The sequence below is a fragment of the Triticum aestivum genome, chromosome 7B (assembly GCF_018294505.1).
Source record: "Triticum aestivum cultivar Chinese Spring chromosome 7B, IWGSC CS RefSeq v2.1, whole genome shotgun sequence".
NCBI lineage: Eukaryota > Viridiplantae > Streptophyta > Magnoliopsida > Poales > Poaceae > Triticum > Triticum aestivum.
The window spans coordinates 246,746,657-246,764,083 of NC_057813.1; the positions used below are offsets into that span (position 1 = coordinate 246,746,657).

Sequence of the window (17,427 nt, forward strand, 5' to 3'; positions counted from 1 at the left end):
CTCGGCTTTCCGCTTTTGCTTCCGACTGGAGTTCCTTCCTCCGGTTTCCTGGGCGACTGACTTGTGCTTGCCGCTCTGGAGCCGATCCTCTTCCTCACCGTTGGCATATTTGGTGGCTATATCCATCATTTGACTCAGAGACATGTCTCCGGTTCGACCGAATTTCAGGCTTAGCTCTCTGTACTTACGCCTTCCTTGAAAGCGTAGAATGCCTGGTGATCAGATACATTCTGTACTGTGTGACGCAATGTGATCCATCTCTGGATGTAATCTCTCAAAGTCTCATTCGACTTCTGCACACAAGATTGCAGCTTTGTCAGTCTTGCTGGTCGCTTACACGTTCCTTCGAATGTTCTGACAAACACTCGGGAGAGGTCTTCCCACGTGTAAATGCTTCTGGGTGTCAACTGATTCAACCATGCCCTGGCTGATCCCTCCAACATAAGAGGCAGATGTTTCATGGCCACCTCGTCGTTCCCGCCGCCGATCTGGACAGCCACTCGGTAGTCTTCAAGCCAAGTATTGGGCTTAGACTCACCGTTGAACTTGCTGGCTCCAGTCGCCAACCTAAAGTTGGGAGGAATCACCGCGGCTCTGATGGCTCTACTGAAACACTCTGGTCCGGAGACATGCACTCGGCTGCTGGTGGGTACATCTCTGTCGTTACCCTCTCTGTGGGCTCTGTTCCGGTCGACTAGGCCTTGAACGATGATGGATCTCGCATCAAAGCCTGGTTCCCTGGGGTCGACTGGAATCCTTCGTCCGCCACTGTGGTGGCGTCTATCATCCTGCTGTCGAGGCACATAGGACCCACCCCTTGGGGGAGGAGTGGGCACTCGACGTCGATCGTTGCGATCGAATCGGTGATCATACTGCTCACGGTTCTTGTACTGATCGTGCCGGTCACCACGCCCTTCACGCCTTAGGGGCGATCTAGGGCTATGAGCCGACTGGACTGTGTTTGCTGCCACGGATCTGCTGTGAATCCTGTTCCGTGACTGTGATACAGCTGAGTTCTGATCTCCCGCTGCTCGGAGCAAATCTCTGATCTACATCAAGCCTCTGCCAGCCTCTGACTGGGAAGGCTGGATTGATTCTGCTATGCGGGCTGCAGCTGCTAAATTCTGAATCGGAGTTCGATATACCTGAGTCAGAGGCGGAAAGAGCTGGCATCGACTGGAGTCAGGGATTCGTTGCCACGCGCGCTCGTCGAGTGCTCGCTGAAGGTTCTCCAGTCGAGTGCGCTCAGCCAAGTTGGCCAAGCGGGCGTCCTCTAAGGTGCGAGCCTCAGGGGTTTCTCCAACGATTGGAGTGTGAAGTGCATCCATGTTCCGGCGGCGAAGTTCTTCCCTCTGTAGCGAATTGAGGGGCTCGGGGAGGTATTCCTCATGGACGTGCGACGGATCGCCTCCGCCGTCACCTGCCTCGACACCTTGAAAGCCGGGGGGACCGTGTGGTCCATTGACCATCAGGACCTCTGCCGCTGGATCACTGCTGTCGCACTTGGATGCAGTCTCTGCGGAGCCAGTCGACAGATCGAACAGGCCGTAAAGAGATTCGTCGGGCTTGATTGCCGCGACTTGGGCGGTGGTCGACTGGCGAGCCACCGCGTGCCTCACCCACCGCTGAAGCCTCGACCGACCGGAGCGCTTGCGCCGGCGGGAAGCTGGGAGGGAGGATGACACAAAAACAGGCCGATACTAGGTCGACGGTTGCCGCAGGAGGACACCGCAGACGCACGCTCGAAAGTTCGTAGCTCCGCGGACTGGGAGCGCGTCGATGTCGAGCGGAGCCTCCTGCAGCCAGGCAGAGTCGTCGGCGACGAACGTAAGCGCGCCGAGACGGATCTCGCGGCCCTCGGGCAAAACTCCGCCTGAAACCATGATGAAGGGAATCGGAAAAATTGCAACTTCTCCAACATGTCGCTAAGATACCTGCCCCACGATGGGCGCCAACTGTCGTGGTTCTAAGTCTGATAGTAGTATAGGGGGTACTAAGGAGAGGCAAGATCCTAGCTATGGAGTAGTTGTGCACACAAGAGTTTTATGAGTTCAGGCCCTTCTCGGAGGAAGTAACAACCCTACGTCTCAGTGCCCGGAGGCGGTCGACTGGATTATGTGTGTGGGAGTTGCAGGGGTGTGAACCCTTCTGCCTGTGGAGGGGGTGGCTTATACAGAGTGTGCCAGGACCCCAGCCAACCCACGTAGCAGAGAGTTCAATGTACATAAAGGCCAGGCGTTACTGGTAACGCCTTACATAAAGTGATATCATGGCCATAAAGACTACTTAATAACAGACCGTTTGGATGTAGAGTGACCCTAGATCTTCTGGTGGTCGAGTGAGTCTTCATGGTCGACTGTCTTTGAGTCCATCGAGTGGAATCCTTCCAGGTCGACTGAAAGGTAGTTTCTTCTAGAGATGTCCTTGGGTAGGGTACTTTGGTCAGGTCCGTGACCCTACCCTAGGTACATGGCTTCATCACCTAACGCCAAATGCACGGGATCCGCCTGAGTTTTGGGTGGGCCAGGGGTGTCGGAGTCCTATGTGGCTGGTGTTCGGACTCCTGCAAAGCCCCTGCATTGGTTTTGGTTTGCGGGAAAATGGAAGTCCGACGGGTCCACAAACGAATGGAGACTCCGTTAGATGGCTTGCGGGGTCCGAACCGCTCAGTCCGGACATATGCAAGAGGTTTGAGGGTCCACGTTGGAGATACCCTAATATATTTACTTTGTGAATTTTTAATAGACCAAGGCTTGTACTTTCGGCTTTCAAATGTCAGTAGGTAAGATTACATTAGGGAGACAAACATAGTATATACGGTCTTTGCAATTTTGATCATCTCTCATGTTAACTAGATGAGTCGTTGTGCCAATTGGCTTGCAGCCCAGAAGTTAAGTGAATTATTTGAAGCATAAAAAGGAAGTGAAGTGAACTATTTCAAAGATGTTTCTTGTGTGGTTTACAAGTCATTGAAACCAAAAATTTATGTGCACCATTTGAAGGATTCATCTCAAGAACAACTTGAAAGTGGTTATGTTCGACATGGCACGGATGATTGATTCACGCATCCTCGATTATGGACACATGTGTGGCTTAATGCCCTCCTTCCCAAAACCCGAGGATAGAACTGCGAATTTGTAATTTCCTTGTATACTTACCAACCGCAAGTTGCATGAGTATAACGACAGGCCAATTGACAGAGAGACCAACTGCAGCCCGGAAGTTGAACGAACTACGTGACACATAAAATGAAAGTCAAGTGAACTATTTAAATAGACCAATTGACTAACTACAACTCGGAAGTTAAGTGAACTACTCAGTCAAGTGAACTGTTTGAAGAGACCAATTGTAACCATTGCTGCAAAGACCAATTGCAGCCAAGAAGAGAAGCAACAGATACAACCGCCTGCATCTAACACTGCCTGAGAGCAATACACACTACAAAATCTCAACCATTCTGCGACGTTTCACTTGTGTCACGTAAAACCGTTTTTTGTCACGAGAAATACCTGGTGACATTTTCCGGCACCCCACCGTCACCGAACTGCCGTCACAAAAAATAAAATCTTGACGGTACCACTTCCTCCGCCAGGCAAGACTTTGCCTTATGTGACGAACACAAATTCGTTCCCGAAGCTATCTTTTGCAATGGTGAAAAAATGTCACTAGACTATCACCGTATACGATCTGCCCCTCGTCGTAGTTTTCGATGACAATATATCCGTCAGTAACTACCAACCCATCATGTTTGACCAGTCAACATTTCTGACATACGAGTCCATAATATGCTGACGTGGCACCCTGGCATGAACTATGCCCATTTAGCTGCATCAATTGTTCTTTTAATATTTTGTATGCACAACGGACGAGATGCGACCGAAATACGGCCGCACATCAAACGCACGACCGGCGCATCCAGAAATCCGAGCAGATACGATCCTATAATCACCCCAAACAAACGAAAAACGGACGAAATGAACGTTCATTTGAGATCATGCGTTGGAGTTTGCCTTAGTTTGGAGACAATGACATGGTGTCGAGTGAAAAGCTCGGGCCTGCCTCTCGTCACCCGGCTGCTCCTATCTCGCATAAGATTTCTGGGCGGCTCCTATAAAAAAGTGTGGTCCCATCTAGAAGAAACTGCCCCCGCAAAAAAAAAATCTAGAAGAAACTGTGGCCCAAACAGAAGCCGTGCCCGGATATGATCGAGGCCGACATGACACGCACACTGGCTATCCAGCACCCACTGTGACGCGCATCGCTCTAATGATCACACGCTTGTGATTCGGAAAGAAGAGGAAATTGTTAAAAACAAAGGAAAAATGATGATCACACACATTGTCCGATATAATAATCCTGCCGTCCTCTTTGCCTGATTGCGGGAACACGACGGGCTGATGGAGTCGAACCGCGAAGCGGCAAGGTTCACCCGCACAGTCACAGTCGGCGGACACGACGGAAGGCTCGGCGCAGCCCCGACAAGGCCGGGGGCGAGCTGATCCAAAGGAAAAATAATTGCCTTCGCCGACGTCCACAACTTGCAAGAGATAATAAAGCGATAAGCATCGCACTCGCACCACCGCAGCATGGCTGCATCGGAGGAGTCACCCCTCGTTATATAGCCGTCGCATCACTCACCTGCTCTTCAGTATAGTGTGAGCCTGTGACTGAGTGGGAGGGAAAGAAGAGGGAGATCAGGAGATGGGGAAGGGAGGGAAAGGCGAGGCGGCGGCGGCAGTGGCCGGCGAGGGGGAGAACATGGCGGCGTGGCTAGTGGCCAAGAACACCCTCAAGATCATGCCCTTCAAGCTTCCGCCCCTCGGTATTTTTTTTTCTTCCCGACCTTTCCGTCGCTGATTTTCGCTATACAGATCGACTCGCCGTTCTATGATTTTGAAATCCATTGCTGGCTCGTGAACTCCATCGGTTTTCTGCCGATTGATATAGTCCAGAAATATCTGTTTTTAGACAGTCGGTCCTGAAATCCAGGTGGCACTGACAAGTTAGACTTTTTTTACCTTATCTTACTTATCGGGTTTGCGAATGTCAGACATGGAGGTAATATAGGAGGAGAGCTCAGATTTAACACAATTTTTTATTTGAGTCAGTTTGCAGACTGTAACTGTCACTCTTCCCGAACAGGAATGGTATGTGAAATTCAGATATCCCCGGATCACAGACCTTGGTTGTAAAGAAAACCACAGCCCTTTACTTTTTTTTTCTTTTTTTGTTTACAGGCAGAGAGGCCCTTCGAGCATCTCTAATCAACACCAAAAAAAATTCTAACTCCTACTAGGAAGCAGTTTCAAAGAAAAACACGCCTGCCTAAGACCAAAACTACCAGAGTCGCCATATCGGCTCGATAGTACAATAACCGTCAATAAGACGTCGTCGTCCATCCCTCGACCTGCATAATTTATGGAGCGTGCTCAATATCCAGCCTGTGAACCTTCATATTTGGAGGCTGAGGGTGTTGATATGGAGCAGCCTCCATCCGCAACCACTCGCACGGGAGGAAAGTTTCAGTCCGTCCACTTCCTCCCGCGTGCAGCCCGGTCAATGGCATAGACGTCATCTGTCGTTTCTGAGACTGCCAATGCTGCACCCACTTTCCACCTGAACGGAGCAAATCCCATCATATTTACCATCGGAGTGCGCCCCATTCGCGAGTATATAACCCCCATTGCCCTCCTTCGTTGGAGCCACCACATTCACACTCTTCCCCACCCCCGTTGCGGCGCACTCACCCCCCATCGGCCCCCTTCGGGGACTGCCACCCTCTCTTCCCCAATTACCATGTCGGCACAGCCGCGCCCTCGGCAAGACCAAAGAGTACCGTGTTGAGAGAGAGTTCTGGAGAGGGCATGGGAGTACTCAGAGTGGGTCGCGGACGACGCGGTCCTTGACCTCCCCACGCCACGTGTACTTCACCTCATTTCAGTGGTTGCCCCCACAGAAATGGCCGCGGCGCTCACGCGACCTTCAAGACTGTGGCCTTATCCCTCATCTAGGATGACAGGGTTCGTCAACCGCGTGGCCACAGAAAGTTGCGGTGACCGAAGTTTTCCCTGCCTACGATGTCACTTTGAAGAGGGAAAAGAACCCATAGTTCAACAGAGAATCATTGTAATCCTTCTTAAAATCCATTTTGTAAATCCATGTGTAAATACTAGTTGAAATCGATGTTTAATCGTGTATCTAAAAACTCGCATCGTTGAGGTGGGGACTGAAACTGAACTGAAGCCTGAATCTTCTGAATTTTGAAATTTTGGAGAAGAACCTTTATAGTCCACAACAATTAGGACACACATGTAAGAAAAACATGTAGCTACCTTTTTGACGACTCTGTGTTTGTGCACAGGCGCCGCGGCTTTCATATTCCATATGGCTACTCTTCTAAAAGCAACTCTAGTAGAGTCACCATAACGCAGCGTTTATATCCACATGGAGCGCGCTCCATATGCATTATGGAGACCACTGAGGCAAAGCACAAAGTTAGAGTTGCCATATTTAGCTATCTCCATACCATGGAACCCATTTATCAATGAGGCATCTTATTTCCCAATTAAAGACAGTATAACCGCACCTAAAGCGAGCCCTCTCAGCACATTACATTTCTGGCTGTCCGTTTTCATGATCTAACCGTTTCTAGCCATTCGATCTGATGTCTATTGGCCTCTCTCCTGCATATGTTGAATAGTGGCCCAGTTGTCCTAATGGGCTGCTACTCTTATGGCCGAAACGAAGCATTGTGGTAAACTGGGCCTGCTCTGCCAGCCGCCAGCCCACCTATCCAATGAACCGTCAAAGTCGATCGCTTGCAGTGTGCTATATAAAAACTCTCCCAACACGCAGGACCCTTTATACCTAACCTAATTTCTCATCTCCCTCCACCGTCCACACCTTCAGATCCCATCCAGATCCATAGACCACCTAGCGACGACTACCAGCACTAAAGCAAGCCGAAGGCGCGCCGCCGTCATCGCCCCTCCATCGCCGGAGTCGGGCACAACTTGTTGTAGTAGACAGTCGGGAAGTCGTCGTGCTAAGGCCCCGTAGGTCCAACGCACCAGAACAGCAACCGCCGCAGATGAAGAATAACGTAGATCAGAAAGATCCAATACGAAGACACGCGAACGTAGACGAACAACGACGAGATCCGAGCAAATCCACCAAAGATAGATCTGCCAGAGACACACCTCCACACGCCCACCAACGGTGCTAGACGCGCCGCCGGAACGGGGACTAGACGGGGAGACCTTTATTCCATCTTCAGGGAGCCGCCGCCGTCTCGTCTTCCTGAGCAGGACACAAACCCTAGAAAAACTGAAAGAAACGACTAAAAACGGAGCCCTCCCGCCGGCCCTTGCCGAGATCCACCGCGCCTCCATGGCCCTAGGGCCACCGGAGAGGAGGCGGACCTGCGGCGGCGACGGCAGGAGGCAAAAACCCTAACTTTTTTGTGGAGGAAGGAGGAGGCGGCGGCGGCGGGAGGCAAAAACCTGAACTATTTGCGTCGAGAGTCTTGTCAATCCAACAAATTGTTGATGATAACTACACATTGTACAAAGTATATGTTCTGCAGTATACAGTATACTGTTATTTTTGTACATTACTTATGCAAAGGGTAAAAAATTGTAATTAAAATGATATGCAGATGTTTGGGCTGGGCTCGGCCTTTGAACTTCTACATGTTTTTTTCCCTAATAGAGATGTCATGATGGGAGCCTTTGCAAGAGCGATTTTTCTAGGAGCCAAGAGAGCTCACGATCAATCACAACATGTATCTACCAACCATCCTAAACTCATACAGTTGAGACACATACTTGAATCAACTACAAATCCGTCAAATCTAACAAAAGTATATTAAAATACTGTTTTTTGCAATCCAATCGAATTCTCCTTAATTACACATTATGATTTTGTAAAACGAAGGAGGTAAACATGAAATACAAGAAACCACAATACTACTTCAAAAGCATTGCGAATAATTAAAAACAAATTACTTCATATCCCTAAAAAAATTAGAGCCAAATTAGACTGGCACGGCAACGCGCGCCATCAACAATCTAGTTAAAGTAATGACTTCACGTGAGGTGGGGACCAGATGAAGTTTCCTTCACCCACACACAACTTTCAGCCTCCTTTGGTTCATAGGAATATTGTAGGAATTGCAAAGGATAAGAGCTTTATAGGAAAAATTCCTTTGGAGCCCTTTGGTTTGTAGGAATGGGTTCCTATTCCTATGTAGGATAGGAATCAATCCTTCACATTTCAAAGGAAAAAAACATTGACCTAGACTGAATGGAAAAATTCCGATTCTATGCATCAAACGACATCTCTTTATCTATAGGATTTGAGATGCATGTTATCTCACTTCCTATGATTTTCCTATTCCTATACTATTCCTATCCTATGAACCAAAGGAGGCCTTCATATGGAGTGCACTCCCACACACAACTATCATATGGAGTGAGCTTTAAAAGGCAGCCCTCAGACTCTAAATATGAAGGCTGGGAGGTGGCGGGAAGATGTTGTGGATTCCATTTTCGAGTGAGTGGTAGGAAGTTATTAGACTACATTAGCGCATGGATTATATTGCACCATCTTTAATTCATGTTCAATGCAAGGTGTTTAGAAAAATAAACTGACTTTTGTTTATGGACCGATACTTATTTATAGAGGGCTCATGCTTAACTAGCCACCTCTGTTATAGATATAAGCATTGATACTTCATAAAATATTGTTTGTTTTAGTAAGCAAGTCCTTAAGCATCTTGCATTGACTGGTCAAAAAATTTCAAGAGTTAACTCTTGTGTGCTGGACTTTGTGGATTAATTTTTGGGAATGGATTAAAGATGCCCTTAGGCAACATACACTTGGTATCGGCTACTTTTTTTCCGAGAACGCACAAAAGATCTGTGTGTCTATATACTTATCCCTATATTAAGGTAGAAAACAATGTCAGTTTACATGAATTTATTCTGAAGGCACCGAGGGGGGTGGCGGCCCGAGCGGTCTACCGCGGCAAGCTACGGGGCTATTCTCTTTAGACTACCGTTATCGAAAAAGGCTTTCGCCCCGCTTTATAAATAAAGCAAACCGCCACAGAGCATACAAACCGAAGCAAGTCCACACACACCCACCCAAGACTCACGACAAAGTACATAGGTTCTGCTGAGGGCACAGCTCAACAAGCCCAAAAGGAAAACAAAAACAACACCCACACACCAAACACAAGGCGTCTAGTCAGGATCCGGCGGAGGCGGCGGGGGCGGCGGCGACAGGCGGACGGCCATCGAACGGATGTCGGCGATGAAGACGGAGATGGCGTCACGGTCCGGGGGGCGGCTAAGCGGCCGCCAAAGCTGCAAGAAACCCGAGAATTTATAGAGAGCGTCAGTAGCGCGACGAAGGGGAGTAGGACGCGGGGGACAACTGGAGTTCAACAAAAAGGTCCGGGAAATTGGTGTGGCACCAACTACCACCGACCACCTCGCGAAAGCAGCTCCAGAGGAACTGGGCGGAGACGCAGGAGAAGAAGATGTGGTTCGAGTCTTCAGGGACTCCACAGAGCGGGCAGATACCGGTGCCCGGGCCATTGCGCTTGCAGACCTCCACTCCAGACGGGACTCGGCCGCGAATCCACTGCCACATGAATATGCAGATCTTCAGGGGAACACGGACGGACCACACCATCGATAGGGGGAGGGGAGCGGAGGATGGGGCAATGGCCGGGTACAGCGACTTGGTGGAGAACAAGCCCGACGGATCCAGACGCCACCGCACAAGGTCCGATCTGCCATCCACCAACGGCTCATGCAACGCAACGCAATCAAGCAACTCACGCCAGGCGGCGGATTCCGCCGGCCCAAAAGGCCGACGGAAAGCAAGGCGCCCTAAGTCAAGAAGGGCCCTATTGACCAAAATCGTGGGGTCGACAGAGATAGAGAAGAGGGCGGGGAAGCGGGCTGCAAAGGGAGCGTCTCCGGCCCAACGATCAAACCAGAAAAGCGTCGAGAGGCCGGATCCCACCGAGATGGAGGTCCCAATGCGGAGCACCGGGAGAAGCTGGACAATAGACTGCCAGAACTGAGAGCCGCCCGATTTCTGGCAGAAGGCTAGGGGCTGACCCCTCAGGTATTTATTCCGGATAATGTCGAGCCAGAGGCCACCTTGACCCTGGGCGATGCGCCAGAGCCAACGGGAGAGAAGGGCAATATTCATCCTTTTAGAGCACATGATGCCCAGACCACCTTGCTCCCTGGGCTTGCAGATGTCAGGCCAGCTGACCATGTGGTACTTCTGCTTATCATGCTCGCCAGCCCAGTAGAAGCGGGACTGAATTTTGGCGATCTCCTTGTGGAGAGATTCATGGAGGCTGTAGAAACTCAAGGAACAGAAGGAGACTGGAGAGGGAAGAGTTGATGAGAATAGTCCGGGCCGCCTTAGATAGCCATCTCCCCTGCCAGGGCTCGCAACGGGATTGGAGCTTAGTCACGGAGGGCCGCAGGTCCGCGACGGAGAGTCGCGAGTCGCTAATGGGAGTCCCCAGGTAGGAGGTGGGGAAAGAGCCCAGGCGGCAATTAAGTCTGTTGGCGATGGTCATAGACTCAGAGGGGGAATATCCCATAACCATGACATCACTCTTCTCAAAGTTGATCTTGAGGCCCGACATCTGTTGGAAGCAGAGAAGGAGGAACTTGAGGTTGGCGATGTCCACCTCCGAGCCTTCGACCATAATGATCGTGTCGTCAGCATACTGGAGGATGGAGATCCCCGAGCCCCTAGAAAGGTGTGGGGTAATCCCGCGGATGTGGCCAGCGGCTTTTGCCTTATCAAGGATGGAGGCAAGAGCGTCGACTACCATATTGAACAGGAACGGGGAGAAGGGGTCGCCTTGGCGCACCCCACAAAGGGTAGGGAAGAAAGGACCAATCTCGCCGTTGATGTTAACCGCCGTGCGACCGCAAGAGACCATTTGCATGACTCTAGTGATCCACCGGTCATCAAAGCCCTTCCGAAGAAGGACTTCCCTGAGGAAGGTCCAGCTAACAGAGTCGTAGGCTTTGTGGAAATCGATCTTCAGAAAGACCGCCTTAAGGCGTTTGACCCGGACCTCGTGAAGGACTTCATGAAGGACCAGGACTCCATCTAGGATATATCGGCCCTTAATGAAGGCCGACTGGTTAGGGTGGGTTATCCGGTCAGCAAGCAGGGTCACCCTATTGGCGTACCCTTTGGCCAGGATCCGGAAGATCACATTAATGACCGTGATCGGCCGGAACTGGCGGATGTCGGACGCCCCAGGGACCTTGGGGATGAGAGAGATGATCCCGTAGTTGAGGCGCCCCAGGTCAATAGAACCAACAAAGAATTCCTCAAAGATGGCCATGACTTCTGGTTTAATAACGTTCCAGAAGGTCTGGAAGAAGATGACTGGGAGTCCATCCGGGCCCGGAGCAGAAGAAGCATTCATACCCTTGATAGCCTCCCAGACCTCTTGCTCAGAGAAGGGGGCCGTCAAGGCCGCGTACTCCGCGTCGGACACTAGCTGGAGGCCGGCCCAACAATCAGGGGCGAGGGAGATGCCGCTCCGAGGAGCGGCAGAGAAAAGGGACCTATAGAAGCCGTCGACATGGGTCCGGATGTCGCGGGGGTCCTGGAGGAGGGTCTCCCCATTCCAGAGAAGGGGGATGGTGTTGCGTCTACGGCGGCCGTTGGCGATAGCCTGGAAGTATGCAGTATTCGCGTCACCCTTCAGGACCCATTTCTACGCACCCCGAAGGCGCCAATAAGCCTCCTCATTGGTGTAGATCACGGAGAGTTGGTATTCGAGGTCATAGCGGGACAACCACTCGTCCGGAGAGAGACCCACCACGTCGGCCCTAAGGTCAAGGGCCTGGATCGCGGTAAGCAGCGCCTTCTTACGCTCCCTGGCGTCGCGGCCAAGGTTGGCCCCCCACCCCTTCATAAACTGCCCACATTTCGCACAGAAGTGCCACGCGTCAATAGCCGAGGGGGGCCGAGGGTGGGGGTGGGCCCGAGCCTCGATCCACCGCGCGCAGACGGCGTCGGTAAATCCAGACTGGGAGAGCCAGAAGGTCTCAAAGCGGAAACGAGGGGGGATCGGCGGACGCTCGTCCGCGGAGGAGAGAAGAAGGGGGACATGATCCGAGCCAATCCTAGTGATGGCGCGGAGAGAGGCTAGGGAGCAACGGAGGTCCCACTCCGGGGACACTAAGACCCTGTCCAAGACGGACTGGGTCGGGGAGGCTTGCCGATTGGTCCAAGTGAACCGGGCACCAATCCTATCAATCTCCCGGAGGGCGAGGTCAGCAATGAAGTCATTAAACAACTGCATCCGGGCAAAGCAGACATTGTCATTGCTCTTGTCTTCCGCCACGCGCAGCAAGTTAAAGTCGCCACCCACTACCACGGGGAGGGAGGCAGCCAAGATCTTCCGGTGGAGCTCCTCAAGGAAGGCGGCCGACCGACTATGGTCGGCAGGCCCGTAGACAATGATGATCTCCCACTTGAAGTTGAGAGATCTCTCGAATAGTTCCATGCTGACGAAGAATTCCCCCCGATCCATGCTGCCCACCTTGAAGGTGGCATCCTTCACACCTAAAAGGATGCCACCCGAGTGGCCTGAGCTCCCACTAGAAGGGAGCCAGTGCCACACAAAGAGGTGGGAGCTCAAACGGTCGAGCTCAGGGAGCGAGAAGTCGCGACGCATGGTCTCTTGAACGGCAACGATGTCGATGTGCTCATCCCGCATGTACTCCACAAGTTGGCGGCGACGACCATCATGGCCGAAGCCGCGAATGTTCCAGAAGAGGGCTCGCATTAAGGAGCCATCGGGGGGCTGCTTGACCCCAGAACACGAGAAGCGCTTTGCGCGCGAAGAGCCGCAGTGCGGGAGCGAGTACGGCCACGGATCTCCGCCCCGGCCGCCGGAGGGGGGGCGCCGTCCGCCGCGGACCAGGCGGGGTGGGAGACACCCCCACCGCAGAGGCGGCCGGAGGTAAAAGAAGGGCTGCACGTGCCTCCGCGAGCTACCCATCAAGGATCTCACGAGCTCTGATGGCCGCGATCTGGACTAAAGGGGGGCCAGCCTCCCCTCTGAAGATGATCGCGGAGTCGGAGGCCACTTTGGCGAGGTTCCCCAAAGGAATGGACTCAAGCACAGAGAAGGAACAAGACGAAGCAGAGGGGGGAACGGCGGGCATACCTGGCTCCAGGTTACGGGCGGCAGCGCGGAGCTCCGCCCGCTCGGGGATGGGCAGAGCCGGGCTGCCCTCAAGGTGGGCAGCATCCAGGCGCGCACTCCGGCGGGAGGCAACCACCGGGGAGGAGGTCGACCTACCGCGACGGGAGTAGGCGGCTGAACGGGGGGAGGGGGCTGGGCCGCCATCGGAGTGAGCACGCGAGCCGCACCCTCCCCCGTCAGAGACGGCGAGGGAGAGGCTAGCTGAACAGGCCCAGAACAGCCGAGGAGGAGTGGCGTAGGAGGTGGAGACGCAGCCGGCGGAGGAGGTGGCGCGAGGAGGGTCGCAGGGGCAGGAGCCGGGGCATCCCGCGGCAGAGGCGAGGGCGGGGCATCCCCTAGCCGTGGAGGAGACGAGGCGGCGGGGAGACCGGCGGCCGGGGAGGGGGGATCCACCACAGGCGACATTTCCCCCTCCGCGGGCGCCGCCGGCGCATCAGGGGGGGCGCCGAGGGGCAGGGCCACCGAGTCCCGCTCCGTAGGAGGGAACGAGGCGGGGGAGCGCGGGGAGGAGGCCGGGCAGACCACCATGCCCACACTGGAGATGTCGCTCCCCTCGGAGGGAGACGCCGCCGCGAGCGAAGGGCCACCCAGCGGAGGGAGAGGAGCGGCCTGGCGGCCCTTGCCCCCCGCGGCAGGTGGAGGAGGCGAGGGGGAAGGGGAGCGGGAGTCCTCGGACGCTCCCTCCTCATCCGAGCGGTGGGACCGGGAGCGGTGACGGCCGTGGTAGTCCCCACCGGCCCCCGGGTTGCCACCTGGGGGGCCGGCGTCGAAGGAGCGGGGGCGCCCAACGTGGTTGGGAGGCTCGGGGGCGAACCTGAGGTCGAAGCCCTGGTCGTTGAAGAAGACGCGGACTAAGGTGCGAAGCTTGGAGGAGTCGAGGCACTTGACCTTGACCCGGACCTCCTCCTCCTTGCGAATAGATAGCTCATCAACCACCACCACCTTGCCTAAGAGACGGGACATCTGGCGGATGACGAGCTCGGACCGCGCAATATCGGGGAGGCCGGAGATGAGGATCCAGGCGGTGTCGAGGACGGCCACGGCCTGAGCGTCGAGAACCGGCTCGGAGATCTCGACAACCAACTGGTTGAGGGCGAGAGTGATCTGGCCACTACGCTCGCGTAGCCGTAGCTGACGGAGTCGGGGAAGACGACAGAGAAGATGTGACCGGCGGAGGGGGTGACCACCCAGTCCCACTGGTGACGGTAGAGATGGTTGAGCTCAGCCTCAATCATCTCCGGGGATGCCACGCCATCGACGACCGTGACAATCGCCTGAAGGGAAGGAGACGGCGGAGGGGCGTCAGGGACCTCGAGGTGGAAGAAACCCAACCCCTCGATCCCATGCCCATACATCATGAGCTCCGAGACCACCGGTCTATCCGGACAAAGGAGGGCAGGGTGGCCAGGATCCTTGCAGAGGTAGCAGCACCGTTGCCCACCTTTCGCCACTCGACAATGATCACGAATTCTATCAAATTTAGCATTAAAAGCCAAGTGCTCATGAGAACCCTCTGGTTTCTCTCCAGCCAGATGCATCTGAGTGAGCAAATGATCACCGAGTTGACTTCCTTCCTCAGCTTCGGGTATCAACTACTTTATTGGTGCATTGTATAGAGTCAGTGACCAGTTATATGATGACAATGTTTATTCGTGACCAATACATTGGATGAAGCAACACGTCACAATTTTGGCGGGTTTCCGTTCAGACAATTTTCTATATAGGTTATTTAATCCATAGCAAATTTGAGTTACATGTACTCCAGTGTCTTGTGAAGGTTTCTATGTTTGTCTGTGCACAATCAAACGTCGGTACAGGTGTTCTGAAAATCTTGTTAATCGTCCTGAAAAGAAAAATCTTGTTAATGGAAGAGGCTGAATTGATTTACCTCTCCAGGTCCTTATGATGTGCGAGTCCGGATGAAGGCGGTGGGCATCTGCGGCAGCGACGTGCATTACCTCAAGGTGGTTTCTCACATTAAACGTGCAATGATCTAGTAGCTCCTATCAAGTACCTTGATCTTTCAGAGTACTCTGTTTCTTTTCTCAAGCTAAAAACCGTGACTTTGTTGGATTGCAGGAGATGCGCATCGCGCATTTCGTGGTTAAAGAGCCCATGGTGATCGGGCACGAGTGCGCTGGCATCATCGAGGAGGTGGGCGACGGCGTGAAGCACCTCGCCGTGGGAGACCGCGTGGCGCTGGAGCCCGGCATCAGCTGCTGGCGCTGCAGGCACTGCAAGGGCGGCCGCTACAACCTCTGTGACGACATGAAGTTCTTCGCCACCCCACCTTACCACGGATCACTTGCTGACCAGGTACGTTACAGTTGTTCTGAAACGCAGTTGCAATCTGCAAGCTGAGCTTGATGATTTTGACCATTTGTTCCTGAGATAAATAATATCCTTATCAATGTGTTGGGTTTTGGGTAGATTGTGCATCCAGGTGACCTGTGCTTCAAGCTTCCAGACAACGTGAGCCTGGAGGAAGGCGCCATGTGCGAGCCCCTGAGCGTGGGGGTGCACGCTTGCCGCCGAGCCGACGTGGGCGCCGAGAAGAGCGTGCTCATCATGGGAGCCGGCCCGATCGGCCTGGTCACCATGCTCTCCGCGCGCGCCTTTGGAGCGCCCAGGATCGTCATCGCCGACGTCGACGACCACCGCCTCTCCGTCGCCAAGTCCCTCGGCGCGGACGCCACCGTGAAGGTCTCCGGCAACACGGAGGACCTCGCGGGGGAGATCGAGCGCATCCAGGCGGCGATGGGAGGCGACATCGACGTGAGCCTGGACTGCGCCGGGTTCAGCAAGACGATGTCGACCGCGCTGGAGGCGACGCGGCCGGGCGGGAGGGTGTGCCTGGTGGGGATGGGGCACAACGAGATGACGGTGCCGCTGACGTCGGCGGCGATCCGGGAGGTGGACGTGGTGGGGATCTTCCGCTACAAGGACACGTGGCCGCTGTGCCTCGAGTTCCTGCGGAGCGGCAAGATCGACGTGAAGCCGCTCATCACGCACAGGTTCGGCTTCTCGCAGGGGGAGGTGGAGGAGGCCTTCGAGGTCAGCGCGCGCGGCCGCGACGCCATCAAGGTCATGTTCAACCTCTAGACATCCAGGCTGCTACTGTTGCTAGGGATTCAAGCCATGCTTGGACTGGAGCTGCGTGCGTGCATGCCAGCGTGTCCGCGTGCGCGCGGTGTGTTGTGTGTCGTGAAACAAAATAAAATGACTGTGCAGACTGATTTCTATCGTGAAACTGGGATGTCAAAGTTAGAAGGGAGAGAGGGATTTGATGGAATAGTTGTTGTATTGCTTGAGTCTCGCGGGCATATATATAGAAGTACAAAGATCAATTTGGAGTACAAGACAAGGCAGGACCAAATCCTAGTCTATCCTATACTTCCTAATAATCTTATGCTCAACATCCCCCGCAGTCACAACGGTAGCGACGCAGACAATGAGACTGGAGAAGTATCCGAAGGCAAGCCGACAGACACCCCCCACAGTCGTAACGGTCGACGCATCGTGGAAGTCGTGACTGGAGTGGAAACCGACGAGGTTGCTCAAGCAGGCGGTAGCCCTTTGTGTCGTTTGTCGATGTAGCTGAGAGCGTGTGTGATGGAGCCGTGGTCGAGGTAGCCGTGCGAAAAATGCCGTGGTCGATGTCGAGTCAGGGTGGCCGGTGTCGAGGAAGTCGCCGTGGAGCCGCGGGCGCAAGGGGGCGCCGAGTTAGCATGGGCGCAGTGGTGTCGAAGTAGTGGTGTGCCGGAGAGGAGATGTTGACGACGCGTTGCGGCGGGTTTGCCAAGCCCGGGGACACATCGTAGACGAAGGCACGCACCGGTGTTGTCAGCACCGGGCATGCGTAGACGGACGAAGACGAAGTTGACGAAGCACCGCACCAGGCTTGCCAGGCCCGGGGACACGTCGTGGACGAAGGCACGCTGCGGTGTTGCCAGCACCAGGCATGCGGAGACTAGGACCTGCACGAGCTGTACGCCATGTCGAAGAAGTTGGAGGGCCAGCAGAGAAGAACTCGACGACGGTTGCGGCGTCCATCGGCGCGGGGCCAATGTCACCAACGGTGGTCGGAGTAGACGAAGTGGTCGGGGTAGATGACGGCGACGCTGACGACGGGCCGGTGCTGGATGAAGACGAAG

General features: G+C 54.0%; 1 protein-coding gene across 1 annotated transcript; it reads left to right on the forward strand.

The window, feature by feature from the left end:
- The first annotated feature begins 4,506 nt into the window (after positions 1 to 4,506).
- Positions 4,507 to 16,629, forward strand: LOC123155688 (sorbitol dehydrogenase). Its single transcript, XM_044573841.1, has 4 exons — positions 4,507 to 4,822; positions 15,170 to 15,237; positions 15,353 to 15,589; positions 15,704 to 16,629. The coding sequence occupies exons 1-4, from the start codon at positions 4,702 to 4,704 to the stop codon at positions 16,373 to 16,375; spliced, it is 1,098 nt and encodes a 365-aa protein (XP_044429776.1). The 5' UTR covers positions 4,507 to 4,701; the 3' UTR covers positions 16,376 to 16,629.
- Positions 16,630 to 17,427: the final 798 nt, after the last annotated feature.

Bases quoted from the DNA above. Each gene is read 5' to 3' on its own strand.
- LOC123155688 (XM_044573841.1), top strand. From the start codon at position 4,702: ATGGGGAAGGGAGGGAAAGGCGAGGCGGCGGCGGCAGTGGCCGGCGAG. The intron at 15,238-15,352 runs GTGGTTTCTCAC...GTTGGATTGCAG, and splicing joins GCGACGTGCATTACCTCAAG to GAGATGCGCATCGCGCATTT. The intron at 15,590-15,703 runs GTACGTTACAGT...GGTTTTGGGTAG, and splicing joins ACGGATCACTTGCTGACCAG to ATTGTGCATCCAGGTGACCT.